The sequence below is a fragment of the Aptenodytes forsteri genome, unplaced genomic scaffold (genome assembly GCF_000699145.1).
Source record: "Aptenodytes forsteri isolate BGI_AS27 unplaced genomic scaffold, ASM69914v1 Scaffold61, whole genome shotgun sequence".
NCBI lineage: Eukaryota > Metazoa > Chordata > Aves > Sphenisciformes > Spheniscidae > Aptenodytes > Aptenodytes forsteri.
Genome location: NW_008794443.1, coordinates 5,738,900 through 5,759,797, shown reverse-complemented (window position 1 = coordinate 5,759,797; position 20,898 = coordinate 5,738,900). Strand labels below are relative to the sequence as shown.

General features: G+C 41.9%; 1 protein-coding gene across 1 annotated transcript; it reads right to left on the bottom strand.

Moving 5' to 3' along the window:
- Window positions 1-9,784: 9,784 nt before the first annotated feature.
- Window positions 9,785-13,397, bottom strand: LOC103907591 (lymphotactin). Its single transcript, XM_009289803.1, has 3 exons — window positions 13,328-13,397; window positions 10,632-10,749; window positions 9,785-9,890 (listed from the first exon to the last, which is right to left on the bottom strand). The coding sequence occupies exons 1-3, from the start codon at window positions 13,395-13,397 to the stop codon at window positions 9,785-9,787; spliced, it is 294 nt and encodes a 97-aa protein (XP_009288078.1).
- Window positions 13,398-20,898: the final 7,501 nt, after the last annotated feature.

Below are 20,898 nucleotides of genomic sequence, written 5' to 3'. Positions count from 1 at the left end.
TGCAGCCTATGTTTGTTCAGAGATTTTCTTGCTGCCTAGTGAGTAGCAGTTTCAAGTAGTTCAAGGTGCAGGTGGTGAGTTTGCTTTTTCTTGCTATATTTGATGCCATGTTTAGTCACCTGCCATAGGTTTGCACTGTCACTTGCAGGTGGGTTTAAGAGCAACTGTGGCTCTGAGAGTGCATTTGGGAGAGACTATGTGGTTAGGAGTGGATATAACTTCAGGAATGGTCTTAGGAATGGACGAGGCCTTGGGAGGTGGTTTGGGAGAGATCGTGGCCCTGAGGATACATTTGGGGAAGCATCTGGGGCTGGGAGAGAGAGTGGGCTTGGGAGTGAATGGAGCTTTATTAAAGAATTTGGAAGATTATGTGGTCTTGGGAGGAGTATCGGAAGCGGGCATGGTCTTTGGAAAAAATGCAATCCTTGGTGTGCTCTTGGAGGTAGTCTTTGGACTGACTTTGCCTGAGGGTTTGGGAACTTGTGTTGCCTTTCGTGTGTGTTAGGACTGGCGCTTACGGCTCTGCTGGAAGGTCTTTTTTTGACCTGTCTTTCATCTGATATTTTCATGGCATCTTGCACCCACTGGAGGTCAGTCCTCACATAGATCTTGTGGTGTGCTGTAGCAAGGAACCTGCAGAAGAGAAGCAAAGCCAGGCAGCCATTCAACTTCTGGTTTCTAACCCAAGAGTCACTGTAAATGTTACAATGAGACCTTTTAAATTCATTTGTCATCATATATTCCATGCAAAATCAGACAGCAATACTAACTGTTCACACATTGCACATGCGTATAATTATATATAGTATGAGTATATATACTTATACTCATGCGCAATGTATGAACAGTTGGTGTTGCTGCCTGCAGCTGTGAACGACTCTGGGGAGTCTCATATACAGCAAATAGCTGTTACTAAGCTAAAGAATAAAAGTACCTGGCAAAAATCATCATCTATGCTTAGAAAATAGGTATGTTTGTGGAGCAGGACTAAGTACCACTAGTAGGAACATCTCAAAATGTTCTCCAAGGATAGATCAATGGTTACATAGGATGAAAACTATGCTCCCTTTTTCTCCAAGTGTGTAAACTGCAGTGGTTTTATTTTGGGTGCCAGCTTCCATGACTGTACAGCACCTATAAATTCTGTATGCACAGCAGCTACAAAAATGAAGGTTAACTTGTCTTAAGGTAGGCATCCAAAAATAGAAGCCACCCCCTCCTCTCCCTGGTATGCAGTTTTGAAAAGAATGAAGCGTGAGTGTCAAAAGGCCAACAGCTTTGTAGTGACTGCTAGTGAAGTGATGGTGATCCCAGTCATTATTCCTCTCTTCCCCATACAAGTGTGTTCTGCAGAGGAAGCGCACTGAGGATTTGCCATGATGGAGATGACAGCCTAAAAGCCTGGGCAGCTTTTACCAAGAAGCTCATAGTATCTATGAGCATGTTCTCAACTCATGCTGCAGGAACCAGCCTTCTAAGAGAAACCAGGAAATGCCATGAGCACCAAGGTCCACACCTATAATTCCATTTATCTCCTTTTTTACCTCCTGTCATTCACTTTTCTGATCCTTTTTTGCCTTTTCTCCCTCTATCTGCCTCCCACACTCCTTTGCTGCTACTATTCTTGCCTGTCGTTCCCTCTCCATTTCTTCTTTTCATGACAGGACCAATCATCTCCCCTCTTTTTACTCCTTGCAATTCTTTTCCCTCATAAAAGGTATGGCTGCCTACTGTGCCTTTAACACTGGCTTTTTAGAAAAAAGCAAACTCACCTTGCAACCAACAGCAAATTCCTTGAAAAGTATCCTTACAACATGGTCTCCAAGCCATGTTTTTTTGTCTCTTTTTCACTTTGTTTTTGGCAAAATCTCTCTTCTTTAGCATGTTAGTCAACAGAACTATTAGCTACCTTGGTTACTCCTCTAAGCCTTGTCACCTCTGCATATCCCTCGTACTTAACAACAAAAAATCCTGGGGTATTTTTGCACTGACTTTCTCCTGCATGTCTCTCTCTCCACATGGGAATGTTTTATAGCAAATTATCCCTCCCAGAAAACAGAAGTACTTGGCTCTGAAAAGCTACTAACAATGCTGCAAGCAAGGAAGATCAGATATAGAACTACTCTCCATGAAATTGCTAAGAATAAGCAGCAGCAAAACCAGTGGCAGTAACCTCAGGGCGTGCATGGGTCACTTCACGAAAAAGTTAGAGGCGTTCTTGGTTTTGGCTTTCCCTTGTATTGTGAATGTGTATTTTCTGTGCTTTAATCTTTGCATTTTGATGGGTTTGCATGAGGCTACATGTGATCAGTTTGTGCCTGTGATTTTTGCACTCTCAAGTCTATGCAAAAGTTTTTCTTCCATTTGTGATTATGCACACCACATGAGAGCTTCAGCAGCAGGCATGGTCTGTGGGTTTGAGGCTATATCGCACCACCACTGCAAATAATGGGCAACAGTTGCCTTAAGGCTTGCAAATTTGCGTCTCACTTTGTGCACAGTGAAGAGATCAAGCCAAAAGATGACCAGAATAGCTGTGGTGTGGAGTTTCATTGCTGGTGGCTTCTGTGTCAAGGCAGAGAAGAAAGTGATTAACACGAGTCTCCTTTCATGGAGTTTATGTACTGTTGTTCAGTTGTCAGGTCCTGGTTTTGCCAAAAAAGATAGTGGAGTAGTGGGAAAGGGTACATATGTAGAAAATTTGAATTCTGATGACAGAGAACCATGTCTTTCCTGTCCATTATCTGTTAGTAGCCCCCCTGTGAAGGCTTTTCCTGCTCAAACCCTGTTGTGGCTGAAGTTCTCTGAATTAAGTTTTATTTCAGCCTGGTTTAATTCAGCTACTTTTCTGCTGTACTGTGCTGTCTACGTTTTGAACATTGTACGTAAAAAGCCCCACAGAAGCACAGAACGACACTCTGACCAGCAGACCACTGACAAAGAGAACATGCGTCAAAGGAAAACTAGTTTTGTTAATGGAAATGGGAATGAGGTCCCCCAGTCGTAGTGGCTGTGTAAGCCAGCGGTTAACTCTCAATGGTATCTTTAGAAGCAGCTCTGGAAGGGGGTACCACATGTCCCTTCTGTGGGGTGGAACTTGTCAAAAGTTTAATGCTTTCTCCTGACCTCTAGGGAGCCCAGGCTGATACCACAAAGTGCTTGGGCTTGCTGAGGGAAAGCGCAGAAGACACGCTCTCACCCGCAGAACATAAGCATCGCCACAAGTCACCTTGTTAAATCTGCTTTTGAGTAGGGGCTCCGTTAGGCAGCCACGGGGAAGTTTGTGGGGCTTCAAAGCAAAACATATGTTTTAGAGAGTTTGCAAATATGTTCATGTAATTCCAGACTGTCAGCTGAAGTCCTGAGATCTCGTAAATGATTTTTGAGATGGAAAAAAACCACCCAGCTATAGCTCTACTAAAATATTTAGCGGTAACCACAAAGCTTCTTCTAAGATTTTCTCTGAGTGATAACTGTTTCTTATGGTTGTAGTTTTAAAGATTGAATTTAGACATTCTTGGAACTTTCATTCACTACAAGTAGTTGCAATAGGGAGGAATCAACCAGTTTGAGTTTAAAAAGTGAAGTTCACCCCAGCTATTTGTCTCCAACTGGATGATTTTTCATTTAAAAAGTTAAATCTGAGCCCATAAAATACATGCCTTAGAGTAAGATTTTATAATCATATTACAAATTTTATCCAGTAAGTAATTACCACTTCACTTTTTTCTAGCATAATAAAAATCTAGAAATGGAGATCTGCAATATTTTGCCAATTTAGTTGCTTAACCTGATTGGTATCATTACAGCAGGTCCTTCTGAGCAGACAAGGTCTCTCTCATGAGAGATGCTCATGCTAGAAGGCCTTAATAAATCAAACGTGAACCGGCCAGTACCTCATGAAAAGCACCCCAAGGACAGTACCAGGTGAATCGGCAACACATAGCATGGCAATTCCTGTTCAGGGTTTGTTTATAGGCAGGAATAGGATGATCCTGGAGGTAGGTCGGAGCCCTAACAGCCATTTTCTTCTCACACTGCACAGAGAGGCACTAGGCAATTATCACTTGGGGTTTTTTGTGAGTCAGTGTTGTCCCACTGGGGAATACCAGGGTAACTCTCTAATGGTCTCAGAGCAGCGGCCATGTTGGAGCTGGCACCACGGTGGACATTAGGCAGCAGATGGTAGGAAACAAGCAGGTATTTTCCCCACTGAGAAGCCCACAGAAGCCTCGTCTTGCACATGTATTCACACGCGTGCACAAACACATGAATGCACACAGATATACGCACCCTTACTGTCATTCTCTCCAACGCCAATCTTTCAGGGAGACTCCAAGTCCTAGTGCTTACTCTTACAACAAACACTCATCTTACGGTTCTTGAGGAAACTGTAACCTCAGTGTGGAACTAAAAGGCTCAGAAACCCAGAAGGAACAAAAAAGTTATCAGATTTGTTTCAGGTGTTACAATTTCCAAACAGCTTTTGAGGTTTTTTTTTTTGTTCCTTCAGTTTTTAAGGCCTTAATGCAAGAAATATTCAATATGATACACAGTAATCAGCCCAAATCAAGTGACAGCCACTGCACAAAAATTAACAATTAAGTAATTAGTAGAGCAGGACATGAGCTTGTATTTTTGGAGTCCTTTTCTTGTGTCTTGTGACGGGACCAGCCTCTTTCTTTGCATAACAAACATGTAATAATTTGGTCTAGACTCTTTTATTCTAAGCCACAGCCAGACAGGAAGGAAAAACAAAACTTCTCCAGGAAAGGGCCTCCCCATTTTCTGTGGTCTCTTTAAAGGACAGAGTAGGAGCAATAAGCAGGCCTTGAACCAGCACATGGTCTGGAAATGTCTGAAATGAGCCTCACAAAGTTAGAAGATTCATTTAAATTGCAATCCCGTGCTTGGTTTCGGCATAGTTACTTACTGTTTCATACAACAGGCTTCTCAAACTCCCTGGAGATCAGGTGCTGGAAAGTGTGTCCATGGTTTGCTCTGGTCATTTTCTAGATGGGGTCTTTTATGGGCTGATATATCCTATTTCTAATGATGGTGAAATTATTAGCAGAAGAGGGTTTTTTCAGTACTTCCTTTCCTGCTGGGAATGTAGAAACACACAGGCAGATTGCACAAATATGGAAACACTAGTTTTTGTCAGTCTGAACCTGCTGGTTCAGTTGTTTTAATGTTTTCTAGGCTAGAGGATAAGAAGGATGAGGTGAAATAGGTTTTCATCTCTGCTTTGGCATTAGCTTTTTGTTGCACAATTTCCCCTCTCTCTGCTGCCTTTAACTGTCAGGTGAAATGGGGGGAAGGTAAACCATGACATGACAGTGGAATATTTTTTAAATCTTCTGTGCAGCCTCTGTAGGAGATGTCCTGGCAGGTCTGTTCCCTTCTTCTCAGATCTCCTAACCAAAATGCAAGTTGTGGGTGGATAGCATGGGGTGGGAAACGGCAGACAGAAATAACTCTCAGTGTTAGTAAGTGCACAGGCATCGTGGTAGGCAGTAAGGGGAGTCAGAAGGGTGCCCTCAGAACAGGTCAGGTATTGCTGCAGGAAGGACCTTAGATGTGACTAGAGAGTGGATGGTCTCACTGGGGTGTGCAGCAGTGGTAGTGCTGATGACAGAGCATGCTATATACAGTTTTATTATGCTGCCCACATCAAATGCCCAGCTAAAATTCGTATTCTGAATTACACTGACAACCGCTTGCAGTGTAGTAATTTCAGATGTTTTCAATTTGTTGATTCCTAAAAATCTGCTAGTGGAACAGTATAGCTTGGGGCTTCCAGGTTTATGGCACATCTTCTAAGCTTCTGTTTCCCCAAGGTGATGAGAAACTTAGCCTAGCGCACATGCCACAGAGCAGAGATGATAACTCAAGGGAGCTGCTAAAAGACTGTGACTTATTAAGGACTTAATGGCAGGTACCTCATACCGCTTTCTCCTGAAACAATTCCCTGTCACTGCTTTCCTATTTGTTACCCCCCTACCTTTCGCCTCACCTTCTCCTGTACTGGCTTGCCATAAAATTTGAATTAGCATCTTCTGTAGCAAACCCCAATAATTTGGGTTAAGTAATCAATTAATTTTCAATTTAAAATATAAGGTTTAGCTTTCCAAAATCCATGCAGTGCATTGTTCCACAGGGATGACAGAAGAAAATATTTGTATTTGCTGAATTAACATGCCTTACTTGTCATGTCATGTACCAATATTTGGCAAAATAGCATCACTGATGCATTAATATTTGTATACAGGTACCCAGTCCTCCTCCCTTTTCTTCCTCCCATGTGGGGTCTTGAGCAATCTGTTAAAATAGGTGATCAGCCGATGAAAACCTCCAGTGTAAAGCAAAGCACAAATGATAGTCAGAAGGCATGTAAAAAAAACAATCAAGGAATATCCCAGCTCATCACTGGGGGTTAGGTATTGAATGTTGTAGTAATAGTTTCCAGGAAAGGTGATTGTCATTGTAAACCCTTAACTTTCTAGTTCCTTAATTATAAATAAGCAATGAAAAGAACACAGCTGCAGCTACGTAAAGTCATTGCCCAGGAAGTATACTTTTTTTACGCAAAAAGCCAGCATGCCCACAGGGGTGGGTAGTTGTCCTGTCTGCCTCTGCTGAAGTTAGTGAAGCTGGGAATGCTTACACAGGTTGAGGGTTTGTCCACTGTGCTCTCTGCTGTCTTTCCCCTGTGCTAAAGATCTGAACACAGGGCATCTCTTCAGTCCCTTTGGAAACTGTGTGAGTGGTGTGCGACAGAAGAGGACTGGTTGACTTGTTTCAAATATTGCTGCTCCCTGGTCTGCTGTGTGTATTTGGAGGGTCCTTTCTAGCAAAGTGGCACACAGCTCTTACAAAAGGAGTTAAAGGAAATCAATGTTCATATTACAGGCTGCAATCTAGCAGAGGATGACAGGAAGGGAAGCAGTCACTGTGAGCCCCCTGCTCCCTACCTCACTTGGAGAAGAAATGGTGGGCAGCCCGGTGCAGGGAGGACATCAGTGCAACCACAGCCCCAGATCTTCAAACATACCTGGGAGCCTAACTTCCTGTTTTTCGAAGTGAGATGTTTCCTAAGGATGTTGGAGAGACCGAGACTATGGTTCTTACTTGCCTCCAACACAACAGCAGCACTCTAGTTCTTCATTTTGCACTTTCCTTTTGTGTGTGTGTGTGTGTGTGTGTGTGTGTGCGTGTGAAAAGGAGGTTTAATCATATTTTCCATTCCTTCTAAAGCATTTTGAGAGCCTCAGGGAAAAGTGCTAGGCAGGAGCAGTGCCATTACAGATAAGCTTCCAGATTATACGCAGCTAGAGATGACAAAAATAGCACACAACTGGGACCACAGCAAGGACAGGGGTAACGAATGGTCAGGGAAAGACAGGGAAGTCCCTATGGGGTTTAATCACTCATAGTAATTAACTCCCAAGAAGTGCACAAGGATCACTACAGACCTTGCAAGGTATAATAAACAAGATGTAATTATTAAGTAGGATGATTCACTCTTAAAAATGATTATTAATCATGCTATGAACTGTGATGAGGATGAGCAGATATAAAGTATTAATTGCTATGTGATGGTTAATTAATATATCCTCAGGTTGTGATAGTCCTAATTAAAAAAAATTATATTCACTTCAGCAAGATTAATTCCAGGATAAGATACTACTGAGTAAGAGCAAAGGTGTTAAAATTCTGCCTGCCAAAAGCATGTTAGTTAGTTCTGGCCCTGGATGAATTTGATCAGTGGAAGCTGATGGTATTCATCTGAGAGAGCTTACCATAAAAATGGTTTTATAGGTGACCTGGGTTTGTAGCCTGCTGATAGTCTGACGATGCTGAAGGGAACAGAAGTGTTTCTGTTGTCTGTAATATGAGGGACTGAGGCCTTGAGATCGGCCATTCAAAATGAATGAACACCCGTTTATATATTGCTGTACTCCAGAAACATCTTCTCTCAACATTTCTTTCTAGCTGTAAAGCTCTTCTTACAAAGTTTGTAGCAACAACTATTTTTTTCTAGTGTAGTTGATATCAAGAACTTCAGTAAGGAAGCATCACTCCACATAACAGAGGCTCAGTAGCCTGCCTTGGCTCTGTTCTGTAGTGTGACACATACAGTCATCCTTCTCTTCCCTGCCTGAGCAGTAGCACTGCTTGAAAACTTGTCCTGGATAGTGAATACTAAATGCATTTCCCTACACAGGACTGTGAGCTATGACAAAATGTGAGCCACGGGAGACGAATTCTGTCTGCAGACTTGACCAGAGCAGGGAACTGTAAAGACTGGCTTTTAAAGTCATGTGATCTTATTTCTATAGTGTAGTTTGGAAGAGCTGTAGTTTCATGTATATCACTAAGAGGTTATTTGTGATGAAAAGCCCATAGTTTAGCAGCAGTGCAGGCTGCATACCTGCGGTAGTATGAGAGGAAGTTTATTCCTGGAGCCCCTCTGCCTATACCTCTCCTCCACCCCTCAAGCTCCTCAAACGCCAGTTTTTTCTCTCTCTGCCCAGAGCTCTTCCATGTCTGCTTCTGATAATGTGGGGATCATCCTAGCGTTGTATGAAGTCTGACTTTTAAGTACCCGAACTTTTGAAGAGGTATTGTCTGAAATATGGGCTTTACAGCTGAAATAGTAGAAAACAGTAGAACAGAGAACAGTAGAAAGCTCAGAATCAGATTGCTTTCGAACAATCTGAGTCATGAGTTGGCAGTAGTGTCAGCTCTAGCTGGCTTGCCCAAAAGTTCTCAGATTTGTGCTGTCATCTTGGTACCCGTTTCAACAGTCTCCATCTGCATTACATACAAGCAGACAAACGTACCATTTGATTCCAGGTTTATAGTAACTTTATTAAAATTCAAAACCTTCTGTTAGTAGAATTTATAAATTTAAGAAAGATAAGACATTTACATATACATAGTTCTCTAAAGCAGGGAGTTCCTATGAGTTTGTGAAATACAGATTCCAGACATGGTTTGTTCTTGCTTATTCAGAGAAAAGCAAAGGAAAAAGTAAAACAATTGTTTCAGGTTTGTCTCACATGAGGGTGAAACTGAAGTAATTTCACTGAAGTCAGTAGGTAGGATAAGTCTTCCCCAGTACAAGGCTGAATAGGGTTACATTCATGGAGTTACACTGAATTACTCCAGGTCATCCCTTGGTGAGAGTATCCATACATCATCGTGGACCGAGCTAATAGTGCAATACTGTGTATAAAAACAGAAGGCCCAAGGATCTTCTTCTGAATATTGCACTGATCAGGTCATAGCCTGAAGCATGAGATTAGTTTACTTATAGATTACATAGGTATGAGTAACCATTAAATTATATAGCACCTTCTCAAACCCAGCACTCAACACAGAACATTCTGACCTCCATCAGGATGGAGGTCTACACTCATCCAGCTCTGTGGGAGGTCATCTTCTTCCCTACAGTATGTGAAACTATCTGCCATTCACCCTTAAATGCCATACTGGTCAGGACAGCAAGGATGAGAAGATATCTACATTCAATTGTAAATAAATATTAGCAAGCATTTCAGAAAATAAACAGTGTAACAGAGTCCAGCTATAAAACAAAGAAGTCAGCAGACATTTAACCAGTGATGAACAGATTCTGGTGAGTTCATGTTTGTTCAGAGATTTTATTGCCAATTAATAAATAGGAATTAAAAGCAGATACTAAGGCTTTCTTCCCTGTTATGTGCAGCACTGATGATGATTCCACTTAGTTGGCCTTAGATGCTTGCCTAGGACAGGATTATTTGCCTTTGGTGGTACGTTTTTGGTCTATTTTCTTCATAGCAGACTGCACCCATTTCTGATCAGGGCTTACGCAGATCTTGATGCCTTTTGTGGTGATAAACCTGCAGGAAGAAAGAAAGCAAACCAGGCAGCCATTAAATTCCAGTCTCCAAATCCAGGTTTACTGTTCTTGGTTTTTATGCAGAACATGAGGGACAATGTGGTAAAACCATATCACATGCTGGAGTTTGTAGTTGTTAGTTGGAATAACAGCAGTTAGCAACATTAGTTCGCTATTTATGGCATAGGTATGTATGTAACATACATGGTCACGTGCATATATACTGACATTTAAAAAAAGGAGCACACCTGTTATTCTGAGATTTCATATGAAATTATGATGCACATTTACTTCCCAGGAGCAGATCCCAGATTTGATAAAAATGCATGCTCATGAGATCAAAAGACCAAACACAGCTCCTAGCACGAGTCAGAGCTACCCCAAACTCTTCCACGTGATCTTTCCCCTCGGCTCAATTCAGCGCACTGGGCTTCTGACTGCTCCCTTGACCCCGCACTGAGATTTTTCCCCACTTTCTGGGCACAAAAGATCTGGCTGTTCAGTGAGATTTCTGCCAGTGTTTGTGAGCAGCATACATCTCCCAGCTCGCTGAGGCTCACCCCTCTCCCCTCACTCCCTCAGCTGCCAGGTGACTGCTTCATGGGGGAACTGGAAGGGTGACCTGAACTAGCCAGATTTAGTGATTTGGGCCGTGAATCGTCTTCTTCGTGCCCTTTCCCTTTCCAATAGTAGCGTGTTTGCATAGACGAGTCTGAAGGTGAACTGTGCACTGGATACTTACATGATGGCGTTTACTGGAACTTGTTGCTTTTCATAGCTGACAAGATTTCGGATGTTCAGTTGCTGTGTAGACAGACTTACACAACTGAATTTGCGCATGGGCTGACTTCCAATGCTCCCTAGGAGGGGAAAAATAGATAAATGACAAAGGCAGTCAATACTACATTCGTATTTAGCCATAAGTACTTAATAAATTATGAATTCCAGCAGATTTCCAGTTGTGGTTAGAACGTGAGTGTCTAATGATGTACAGCTACAATACCAGTTATACAAGAGAGCTTAAGGTATTTTTTGTGATGCATCCTACCATCTCTAAAGTGTTATTACTATTTCAGTTAAGATACTAATCTTCACCCATTCTCCTGGACAATTGTATAATCATTCTTAAGGAGTCACTGCTTCCACAGCAGAAAAGGTATCTGGCATCATTTATAATTAGGTCTGTATCATCTGCAAATAAGTATCCATATGGAGTAGCGCTTAGAACTGGCACCTTTACTGGGTGGATTTCCAAATGCCATCTGAATGTGGATCAGTAATTCCCCCTACTTTCCAAGTGAAGGAGAGGAAAGCAAGGCTACTTGTCTCACACTGGACATCCAAAACTAGCAGTAAAAAAAAAATTGTTGAAAGAAAGGGAGGTATGTCTGCCAGAAGACTAAATACCTGCATACTCTTGCTGTAAGTCTGGTTTCACAGGCAATGGAGTACTACTTAATCCTCTCTTTCCTCCAACATTTTCACACATTTCAGGGAAATGCACTGGTGATTAATAAAGAGAATTGCGATATCAGTGTAAAATTCTCTGAGCAGTTGTTACCTTACATGATGGTAACTAAAAATGGGAGCTCATTTCAGTGAGATGGGTATATGTATACATTACTGGAAGCCTCCGCTTGCTAGTTTCTGGTTTTCTCCCACCCATCAAAGACGGGTTTGGGAAGGCATGAGGGAGACAAACAGAACATTGCTGTATTCTGAGGTTTCTTTTTGAAGAATTTATAGAGAAACTGGCTTGAGAAAAGTCCAAGAGCTGTTCGGGTACAACATGCTAAATATAAAACCTGCTTCACATAATCTCATTATATGTGAGCTTGTCTTTGTTTGAAATAATTGGAATAGCTGAGGCAAACACAAGTCAGCCTTTGGAGAAGCTGTAGCATAGCCAGTGCATGGGTACTGGCAGAGCTGCTAATTCCTGAGATTTTGTTTGCCTGAAGGAATATCTCTTCTGATCTTGCTTTATTCATGAGTAATGCGATGTATTTTTTGATGATTCATTACAAATATGTATCTTACTGCCTCACTCAGACTGGTTTTCAAAATGTGGCATTAAAGAGCCCAAAGAGAGTCAAGCAAACCTTACTAGTCCTGGAAATATTCTCTCTACGACTAAACTATTTCCAGGGAATGCATGTAGGGAATATCAGCAGAGCTTCTCTAAGCCTGGGAACAAAACCAAACTGCTCTGCACCTATAACTACTCTTTTTTCTGGCGTTTTTTTTTTTTTCTTTATAATTCTTCTTTCTAATCTTTTTTCGATCCCTTGCACACCACCTCAGTGCACTTTTTCAGACTTGGTGATATTTATGGCAAATTATACAACCTGGAGAATGACATTACGAACTGGCAGTCTGTCATACGAAGCCACATGTTGCCGAGATGAACAGCGGTAGCGTTAATCAATGATCTAGCTCCAGGGGCACTCGGTCAACATACTCAGTGTGTAGCTACATAATCTTGCGAATGCCTAGCAGGTCTCAGTTTGGTTTTGGTGTGGTTTTGTGAAGATGCCTTTTCTGTGTGTTTCTCTTTGCATATTTTTGTGGGTTTGCATATGGCTTGCATATGAGCGTTTTCTGTGATTTTTATGTGCTTGTTTGCATGAATCTGATTGTGTATAACAAGCCATGTGCTTATGTATATGTGTTCATGTTTTCGCATGATACACGTAACCTAATCCAAAAGTCACAGACCTAAACATCACTGTAGACAAACTTATTTAAAGCATGGCTAATAAATACGGCTCATCTCCGTGCTCATAAATGGTCTCAAATGAGATGTTAAATTGTAGGAAATCAGGAAAAGAGAGAAGACATTGTATAAATCCATTGCTGTCCTTTGCAGTTTTTGTTCATAGTTTGCCTGTCTGTACCAAAATATTTGGCTAGAAACAAGCAAATAGGCAATATGTGATACAGAACTGGAAGAACTTTTTAAAATAGGGACATTAGAGGGATTAAGGCTATATAGTTAGAAAAAGACAAATAAAAATAATATAATAAAATACATATAAAAGTAGTATGTCTTGAAAAAGAAAAAAAAGTACATCTTATTCAAGAAATATTTTTCATAAAATGTTATTAACCTATAGAACTCATTGCTATATGTCATCAGTGAGACCAAAAGACATTGTGTCTTCAAGATTTCATGATTTTAAGAGAGAGAATAATGCACAGAAACCCTTTAAGTGTTCTAAGGCACAGAAACGCTCCTTGCATTAAGGCAGAAGCCAACCACTAATTGACAGAACATCAGATGAAACCTCCCAAAAAGCTGCCTTTCTTGTGGTTCTGATCTGGATTTCTTGCGAGTTTTATCTTATGAATCAGCTCTGGCTGAGAATGAATCCTGCTCATCAGACCACTAGTGCAATGTGGAGCAATTCCTGTCTTCCTCTTGGGTTGTAAACTTACCTTTCACTGTGTGCACAGTGAAGATGCCAAGCCAGAAGATGACGAGGATAGCTGCAGCATGGAGTTTCATCGCTGGTGGCTTCTTTGTCAAGGCAGAGAAGAAAGTGGCTATTGTCAGCCCTCTTTCACAGAGTTTATATATTGTCATTGAGTGGTCAGTTCTTGTGTTCACTTTTGGGGTGTCATGGGGGGGCTGACTACAAGTGGAAAAAATTGAGTGGCAGTACTTTTTCTGGTGACAGAGAACCACCTCCTTTCCCCCACCCATCCTTCACTAGCCCCCCTGTGAAGGCTTTTCCTGCTCAAACCCTGCTGTGGTTGCACTTGCTTCTGTGTTGCGAGTAGGGTTTATTTCAAGCTGCAAAAAGTGAGAGCTCTTGTTCTGTAGTGGAAACCTTTAATAAATGTTCCTGTCCTTTCACACCTCGATTTAGAAAGCTGTAGCTAAGCCGCACCACAGAGGCACAGAGTAACATTCAGAGTTACCTCTTTGACCAATGGACCACTTAAAAGGGGGACTGTGAGCTAAAGGATGATGGAAACAGGAACGCCTTGGCTTTTTCCACAGTGGCTGTAGATAGTTGGTCACTTTAACGCATAGCTTTGGAGGGATATCACTCCTATTTCCTATGTGTGGTGGAGCTTGTCAAAACTCTTCTGTTTTCTGTGATTTGATATGGCCAAAGCTGATATCACTATGTGCTGGGAGAAGGAAGAGTGAACACACTTTTACATATAGAGCCAGATCCACTAGCCCTCCTGCCAGTCAGGCGTAACTAAAATACAATAGTTTGAAAGAGGAATAAGAGTTTATAAAGTTTTGGGGTTTGTTTTTGGGTTTGATATGGCCAAAGCTGATATCACTATGTGCTGGGAGAAGGAAGAGTGAACACACTTTTACATATAGAGCCAGATCCACTAGCCCTCCTGCCAGTCAGGCGTAACTAAAATACAATAGTTTGAAAGAGGAATAAGAGTTTATAAAGTTTTGGGGTCTGTTTTTTGGGTTTGTTTGTTTGTTTGTTTGTTTGTTTTTTGTGGTGTGGTCTTTCTAGTATAAAGAATGGAGCCCAAGAAAGTAACCAGGCAATCAGAGGCACAATTTATAGGAAAGAAGAAAAAAGTTCATTGCACTTCTATGTACACATGGTGTTGATAACAGGTCTGTCCACTTGTTCCAATTGTACCTCTATAAAAAGTGTCCTTTTTTGCGGTCTGTGCTAGTCCTATCACTCAGTTTTAGGTGTCCTTTCTATGTTGTGGTAAGGTGGTCTGAGTTACTGGATAGCATTGCTACATGCCAGCGGTTTTGCGCCTGCAAATATTTTTCAAGCAAGCTGTGGACCTCCAGGCCACACATGAAGCAGCAGCTGAGCTGGCATCATCGTCCAGAGCCTCTGAACAGAAATCTCCTCTCGTGCTTTACACTCTGGAGCGCTTCTGTGCCTGGTAGAAAAAGCCATGGTTTGCTAGGCCCACGGAGACCCAGCCGGGCCCGGTGTGAATAGGTAAGCACCAGGCTGCCTGATGCCTGAGATTGTAAAGCAGTGGTGTAGAATAGCTGTCAGTGCAAAGCCTGGAGCAAGTGTCCATTCGTGCGAGTCTGAAGTTTCCCCTGCTCTTACCTCCAGGCCTTGCCTCAGCTGGTTACTTCCAGTTTTCCAAATTCTTGATAACATCAATGGAAATTGCTTTGCATGGGGAAATGCAGCATGTGGAAGTCAATTCCCTAAGATTCCTCAGGCAAATTAAGATCGAGCTAAGAACTGAGCTCAAATACTTAATTCCTAGGCTGTAATGGCTGCTCTGGAACCTCGGGAACAGTCTGTAGGTCTTGCAGGCAGAGAACATGCTGCTTGGTTTACTTGTATATACACACACATTCTTTGTTCCTTTTGGTTTGATTCTTTCATCTTACATATACCATGCAACCCAGGGAAAAGCAATGGCAAAAGTAGACAGTAAGCAGGTGTAAGGTACTTGCTGCTTTACTTGAATGCCTGCTAAACCCACTTGCAACGCTAATGTAAGCTGCAATAAAATGGAAGTCAAAGCTTCAACCAAAGGACCTAAAGGTCCTTTAGGACCCTAAAGGACACGCCTGATGCCACACAGGGGAGTAACCATACTGACCTCAGCAGCACTACTGGGAAATCTAATGTTAAGTTTGTGTCCAAGCAGTGTAGCAGCCTGGTGTTTTGCTGAACACTGCCCGAAATCACTCCTTGAATGAGATATTCTAACTTTTTAGCACTTGGCAGCTTTGAGATGCAAGATAGCAACTCTGTCATTGATGGCAGAGAGAAGTTTTCTTGCTACCGTTAAGAGAGGAGATGCTCCCCCACTTCTGCTCACTGATACGGTATGTACATGTATGTATATACTCACTGTCTACAGCTTTGAGAGGAAGGGTCACCAGCTGTATTGAGCACGAGCCAGCTCAGAAAAAGTCAGTCCTTCCCACAGAAGCTTCTGCAGGTTGTAGATTCATCCCTGAGGTGGTGTTAGAAAGCCTGTTGCTTCTTCCATTTTCCACCATTCTTAAGGTGGGATGGAAAAATTGCCTTGCGGCACGTTTTTCCTCTCTTTGTAGTTCTCATTTGCTGCGGCCTCCTGGGCTGTCGTTCTGTGTAGCTGGCTTATGTCCAGTGAAGTCTGTGTTTTGGAGAAGAGTTTTGTGGGCTGGAGTCCCACAGCCCTGTCTGTGGATATTTGGTGATCTCTGGTGTTCTAATGTTGTATAAGGCTCATTTTGCATGTACTCTTACACCAGTGTGCACTGCCTCTGTGCTGTGGCAAAAGCTTAGTGCAAGATGGCAAGACATATGGTCTTTCTGTTTTCTTGCTGGCAAGTCATATTAAAAAGACAGCTAATAAGTGCCCAAAGTACTTTTGCTATTAGTGCTTCTCAGCTCTGGATAAGTTGAATGCTAATGATACTTGTCCTGGGGCTTGACTGCCTCTTGTATGGCTCCCTCACCACAGGCTGCTTTCAAAGCATTCTGGAATAAAATGACCATTTGCAGCTTGTGATACAGCCACAGACGAAATGGACGATATGATTATGGAGTTCTCTAATAGTTTGTAAAGTTTGAATTGTGGATAAAGATGACTAACTTTACCACGATGCTTCCCAAACGCTTGGCTACAGGTACAATGTTGTGTTTGCCGTGAGAGCTGCCCCTTCTCCCCCCCTCCACATCTCATGTTTAACACATGCACTCTTTGCTGAGAGAAAGTAGGTGCAGACAGTGGATATTGCAGGTATGGATGTGTAGATGTATCAGTATTTAACCTTTGGACCCTGCTCATGTGCAGAAAACCACAGGCTTTGAGTTAGTCTCCTAGGCTTCCTATACAACGTGGGGAGAGGCTGGGGGACACAGCCCTGGGAGAGGACAGCAACAGCAAGTTCCTGCTTGAGGAGTTCAAGGGCTCTCCTAAGCCCTTCGGCCTCCGTTCATGAAGAGCAGCCTGCCTCCATTTTACCAATACAGCGGCTGGGGCACAGAGAGGTGAAGGGACATGTGAGACTGCTCACGCATAGCAGGAGGCAAAGTCAGGGCCTTCTCTAGCACAGCTCCTAACCAACTGCTGAATGCAATAGTTTTCTTAGTTTTTAACAAGGTCAAGAAATTTGTACTGAAATAATTGTTGTATATACCCTGTTTCATGTCAGCAATCCTGCAGAAGGAAAAGAAATATGCAGTAAGCAGCGTGTTGAACCTAATATCAGAGTTTACTTACCAGGGTAAAGAGTCTGAAGTATCGCACCTTCTCATACTGCAGTTAGCTTTCAAAAAAGAGAGGGCAAGATCTTCACAGATAAGTAAATTCTTATGCACTCCTAGAAATGAGCATCATTAGTGAATGTTCAGCAGCCCCTTGAAGATGTGCCAGCCCGTCACTATCACTTTTGAAGACTAAATCAGGGCATTCAGTGACTTTAAGAGGGGACCTAAGAACCTCAGCTTAGACACATCTGTATCTCAGACAGCTGTCTTTAGGGTGGGAGATGTCACCCTCAGGAGATACGGGTCTGTCTCTATTATCTAGAGAAGCAATATACACATGTATCTTATGCCAGACACGGTAAGTGAGCAAAGTTAGGTGGGATAAATCTGACCCTAATGTATTTTGGTTTTGCATTGTTTCTTAACAGTTGGAGTACTGGTTTAAGAATTACCAGCAAGTGACATCCAGCTGTGATATTTACATAACTTTCCTTCCCTCCTCCTTCCTTCGTTTTTTATCACTTTTGCTCTGTAGATTTCATGCTGATTTCATAGGTACTTCTGGCATTTAATTTCACTTTCTTATTGAAATTGCTGTTGTCTTTCTATTTGTGCCTTCCCACCACGCTTGTTAGGTCATGCTCCATAGCTCAGCATAGCTTAAACTATTTACTTACTTTTAAACTCGCATCTGAATTCATGCCTGCTAAGCAGCACAAATTAAGTATATAATAAAGGCCCACTGAAGTCAGTATCCCACCTTAGTACCTGCTTAGTTTTTTAGTTATATCAGTGCATTGAAGTATGGTCAGATAACAGCTGATGACAGAATTAGCATGATTTAGGAAGTTTCTGTCCCTCACCTGCAAATAGCAGTTTATGTTCAGTCTTTTTCATTCATATTGTAACGGAGTAGAAACACACACATGCTTGGTGCTCACATCTCAGCTGAGAGACAATGACTGTTAATCTAATCTGATCACTTAAATCACATTTTTAATAACTACTGTGTTTTGTGCTGGTTTTGGCAGAACTCCTCCTTTAGAAATGTAACTCTATTAACAATAATGTCTCTTAATCATAATAGAGTTTTTGCTTGTAGACCATCTGTTTCCACTACCTTACTGCCAGCTTTTCCCTGCCACCTTTTCCCTGGTCCTGCTAACATGTGCTTGATGTATCATGTGCTCTTAAATAAGTTAGTTGTATCAAAATCTTTCCTTCAGTCATCTGACTTGAAGCATTCAGATACATAAAATTAGACTGAGAATTATTTGGTTTGGAAGGGACCTTGAACCAAACATACAAAGGCTACTCTACACTCTACAGTCAACTCTACAGTCAGCTGTATGCAGGCACGCGCTTGTTTTGCTGATGTTTTAAGCTGACTCGACATGAATGTGGCATTCTCCATATAGCAGAGGTCTTTGGTCTTTCTTTCATGCAGTGTTATTTTGTTTTGTTTTTCAATGAGCAGTTATACAGTCACCCAAGAGTTTACAAGAGGAAGACTCTGATCCTCGTCTTCATAATCTTAGTTAGTCTTGTCTGTTTTGGTTCTTTGTGAGGTGCATACCAGGAAGCTAACTAAACACCATGCAATGCTATTGCTGCAGAGAATCACAGAGGTGGCTATAGTCCAATTCTGTGAAGGTATCTAAATATTGTACATGCTGAAACAGGAGCCAAATACCCCTGGGAATTTGTGGAATATTCTCAGTCCATCCTATTGCTTTTTTCTTCCCTGTTTCGGTTTGGTTTTTTTGTTATTTCTTTTTCTGCTTTTTCTTCCTCAGCTCTCACGTAAAACAGAGAATGCAGATTTTATTTAGCACTTCCTTCTGTGCGTGCCGTATCTGTAGGATCAAGGATGTGGGAACCAAGTCTTATTCTGTTAGTCTTCAGGAGAAGAATCAAGCCCATTGTGTGAAAAATAAATACGCTTCTTGGTTAACCATGGGTAGTCAGTGTCTCTAGACACTGGAGATGGATCTGAACCAGTATGTTGCTTCTGGGTAAACCTGAGCTTTCCTCAGAAAACTGAAGAAGCTCAGATGCTTATGTTTTCTCAACGGGGACAGTTTCCTCAACTGTATCTCATTCTCTGGAGAGAGCCCCTTGGCCAATCCATATGTGTTTGGATTCCTTTGCTCCATGACGGTCATCACAGGAAATATGTTGAAGAGCTAAGATGGTTAGGGGAAAAGGGGAGTTACAGGTATAAGAACATGCATCAGTGATGTTTGTGTGCCTCACTCTCAACTGTTGTGCACGTGCTATTATTTACAAGTACACAGACTTTTTCTTATCACTGCCATTAAATACTTTTGCAGTCATATCGATTTTAATGAACGTTTGGAGTGGGGGCTATGTAAAAGAGAATCGCAAATAAAGCAGCAGGTTCCAGGCAGCAGAACAATAAGCAGAACCAGTAAGCCTGGATTCAACTTTCAGCCCTTTATCTGCTAACTTCTCTTGCCTCCACCCAAGAATTATTCTAACTCCTCAGCATGTGTTTTCACCTGCCAAAGAAAACCATGCATGCTCTCCACACGCTTGTGGCCGTCTCGTTCACACATGCTGACAGACCTGCTGGCTAGTGCCAAAGCATCGAATACCCCTATTCTGCTGGCTTTTCCCCACAGTAGAGGCAACATTTTGAGTCTTTCTCCTGTTCAGACGCTAGGTTTTGGAAAATTCATAGGGATTTCTGCCTTTTGTTTAGCATTGGTTAAAATTGGTCAGTGGATTAAAAAAAAAACAATTAAGGGAAGACAGACAAATAATGCAAAATTCCTTTTTTGAAAATGTCACCTTCTCTGAACTTCCGAAAAGGGAATCCTTGGGATTTATTTCTTCTGTTTTTTCCCCACATAGCTGATTTCTAATAAATGCATTTGTTTAAAACAATAATTATACTTGTAAGCATTTTTAATAACCAAACCTTCATGAGGTCCTATGACGGAGTTTAACAAATTTGACAAATTTTAATTTGCAGTTATGGTGTTAAGCCCTCTATGGCTTCCAGGAAAAAAGAATAACGAAGAAGAAAGGAAGAGATCATCCCAGAATCTTTGCAGGAGAAATCCATGGGCTTTTTTAAGTGAGGATATTTTTTTTCTTCCTTCAAAGAGTCATAATAGCCTCTGGAATAGGTACTTTTCTATTTCATCTTTCAGATGAGGAACTGTCACACTTTCTAACCACGCCACTGGTGAGGTACATTGCCTTGCTTCACACCAGTTACTATAATCTGACAATTTTGGGCCACATCCTGTTCCACGAAGTGTTATAGAACTTCTTAAAACTGATCACAGCACTTGATCCTCATCTGCCCTATGAAATGAAACTTGGTGCTCATGCAGCTGTATCCTTAAACGGATACAGACTGAAAAGAAGTATTTTCCTTTTTGTTGGCTTCTATACTTCCTTAGCCATTTGCTCAGTGAGCCCGTTAACAGCAGGAGAGTCACCGTGCAAATGAAGGCTTAAATGAGAGGGGTGAGGAAAAAAGAGCTCAGCTCACAGGGGCCTGCAGCAAACACCCACTCTTGAAAATGTTCCACTCTGAACTTTCTGAAAGAGAGTCCTTGGGTTTTATTCGCTCTCTGGGTTTTTCCCCCTCATAATGACTATGGGTATGAAAGCATGTCTTAGACAAATGCATCAGTCTGTATTATTCACCTGAGCTCACTGCAGTGGGTGATGCAATGTGGGAGGCAAGAGGGTATGGGAAAATTCCCTCCCTCCCCCCTCAAGTTAGCATTCATTTTATTCTTTGCAATTTCAGAGATCAGGCTGTGACTGTTCCACGCTGTTTCACTTTTCCTTTGCAAA

What these genes read in the sequence shown, in the direction of transcription:
- LOC103907591 (XM_009289803.1), bottom strand. Translation starts at nt 13,397, where the DNA reads ATGAAACTCCATGCTGCAGCTATCCTCGTCATCTTCTGGCTTGGCATC. An exon ending in CACTGTGCACACAGTGAAAG is followed by an intron (nt 10,750 to 13,327) that starts GTAAGTTTACAA and finishes TTCCCCTCCTAG; the next exon opens with GGAGCATTGGAAGTCAGCCC. An exon ending in GTTCCAGTAAACGCCATCAT is followed by an intron (nt 9,891 to 10,631) that starts GTAAGTATCCAG and finishes TTCTTCCTGCAG; the next exon opens with GTTTATCACCACAAAAGGCA.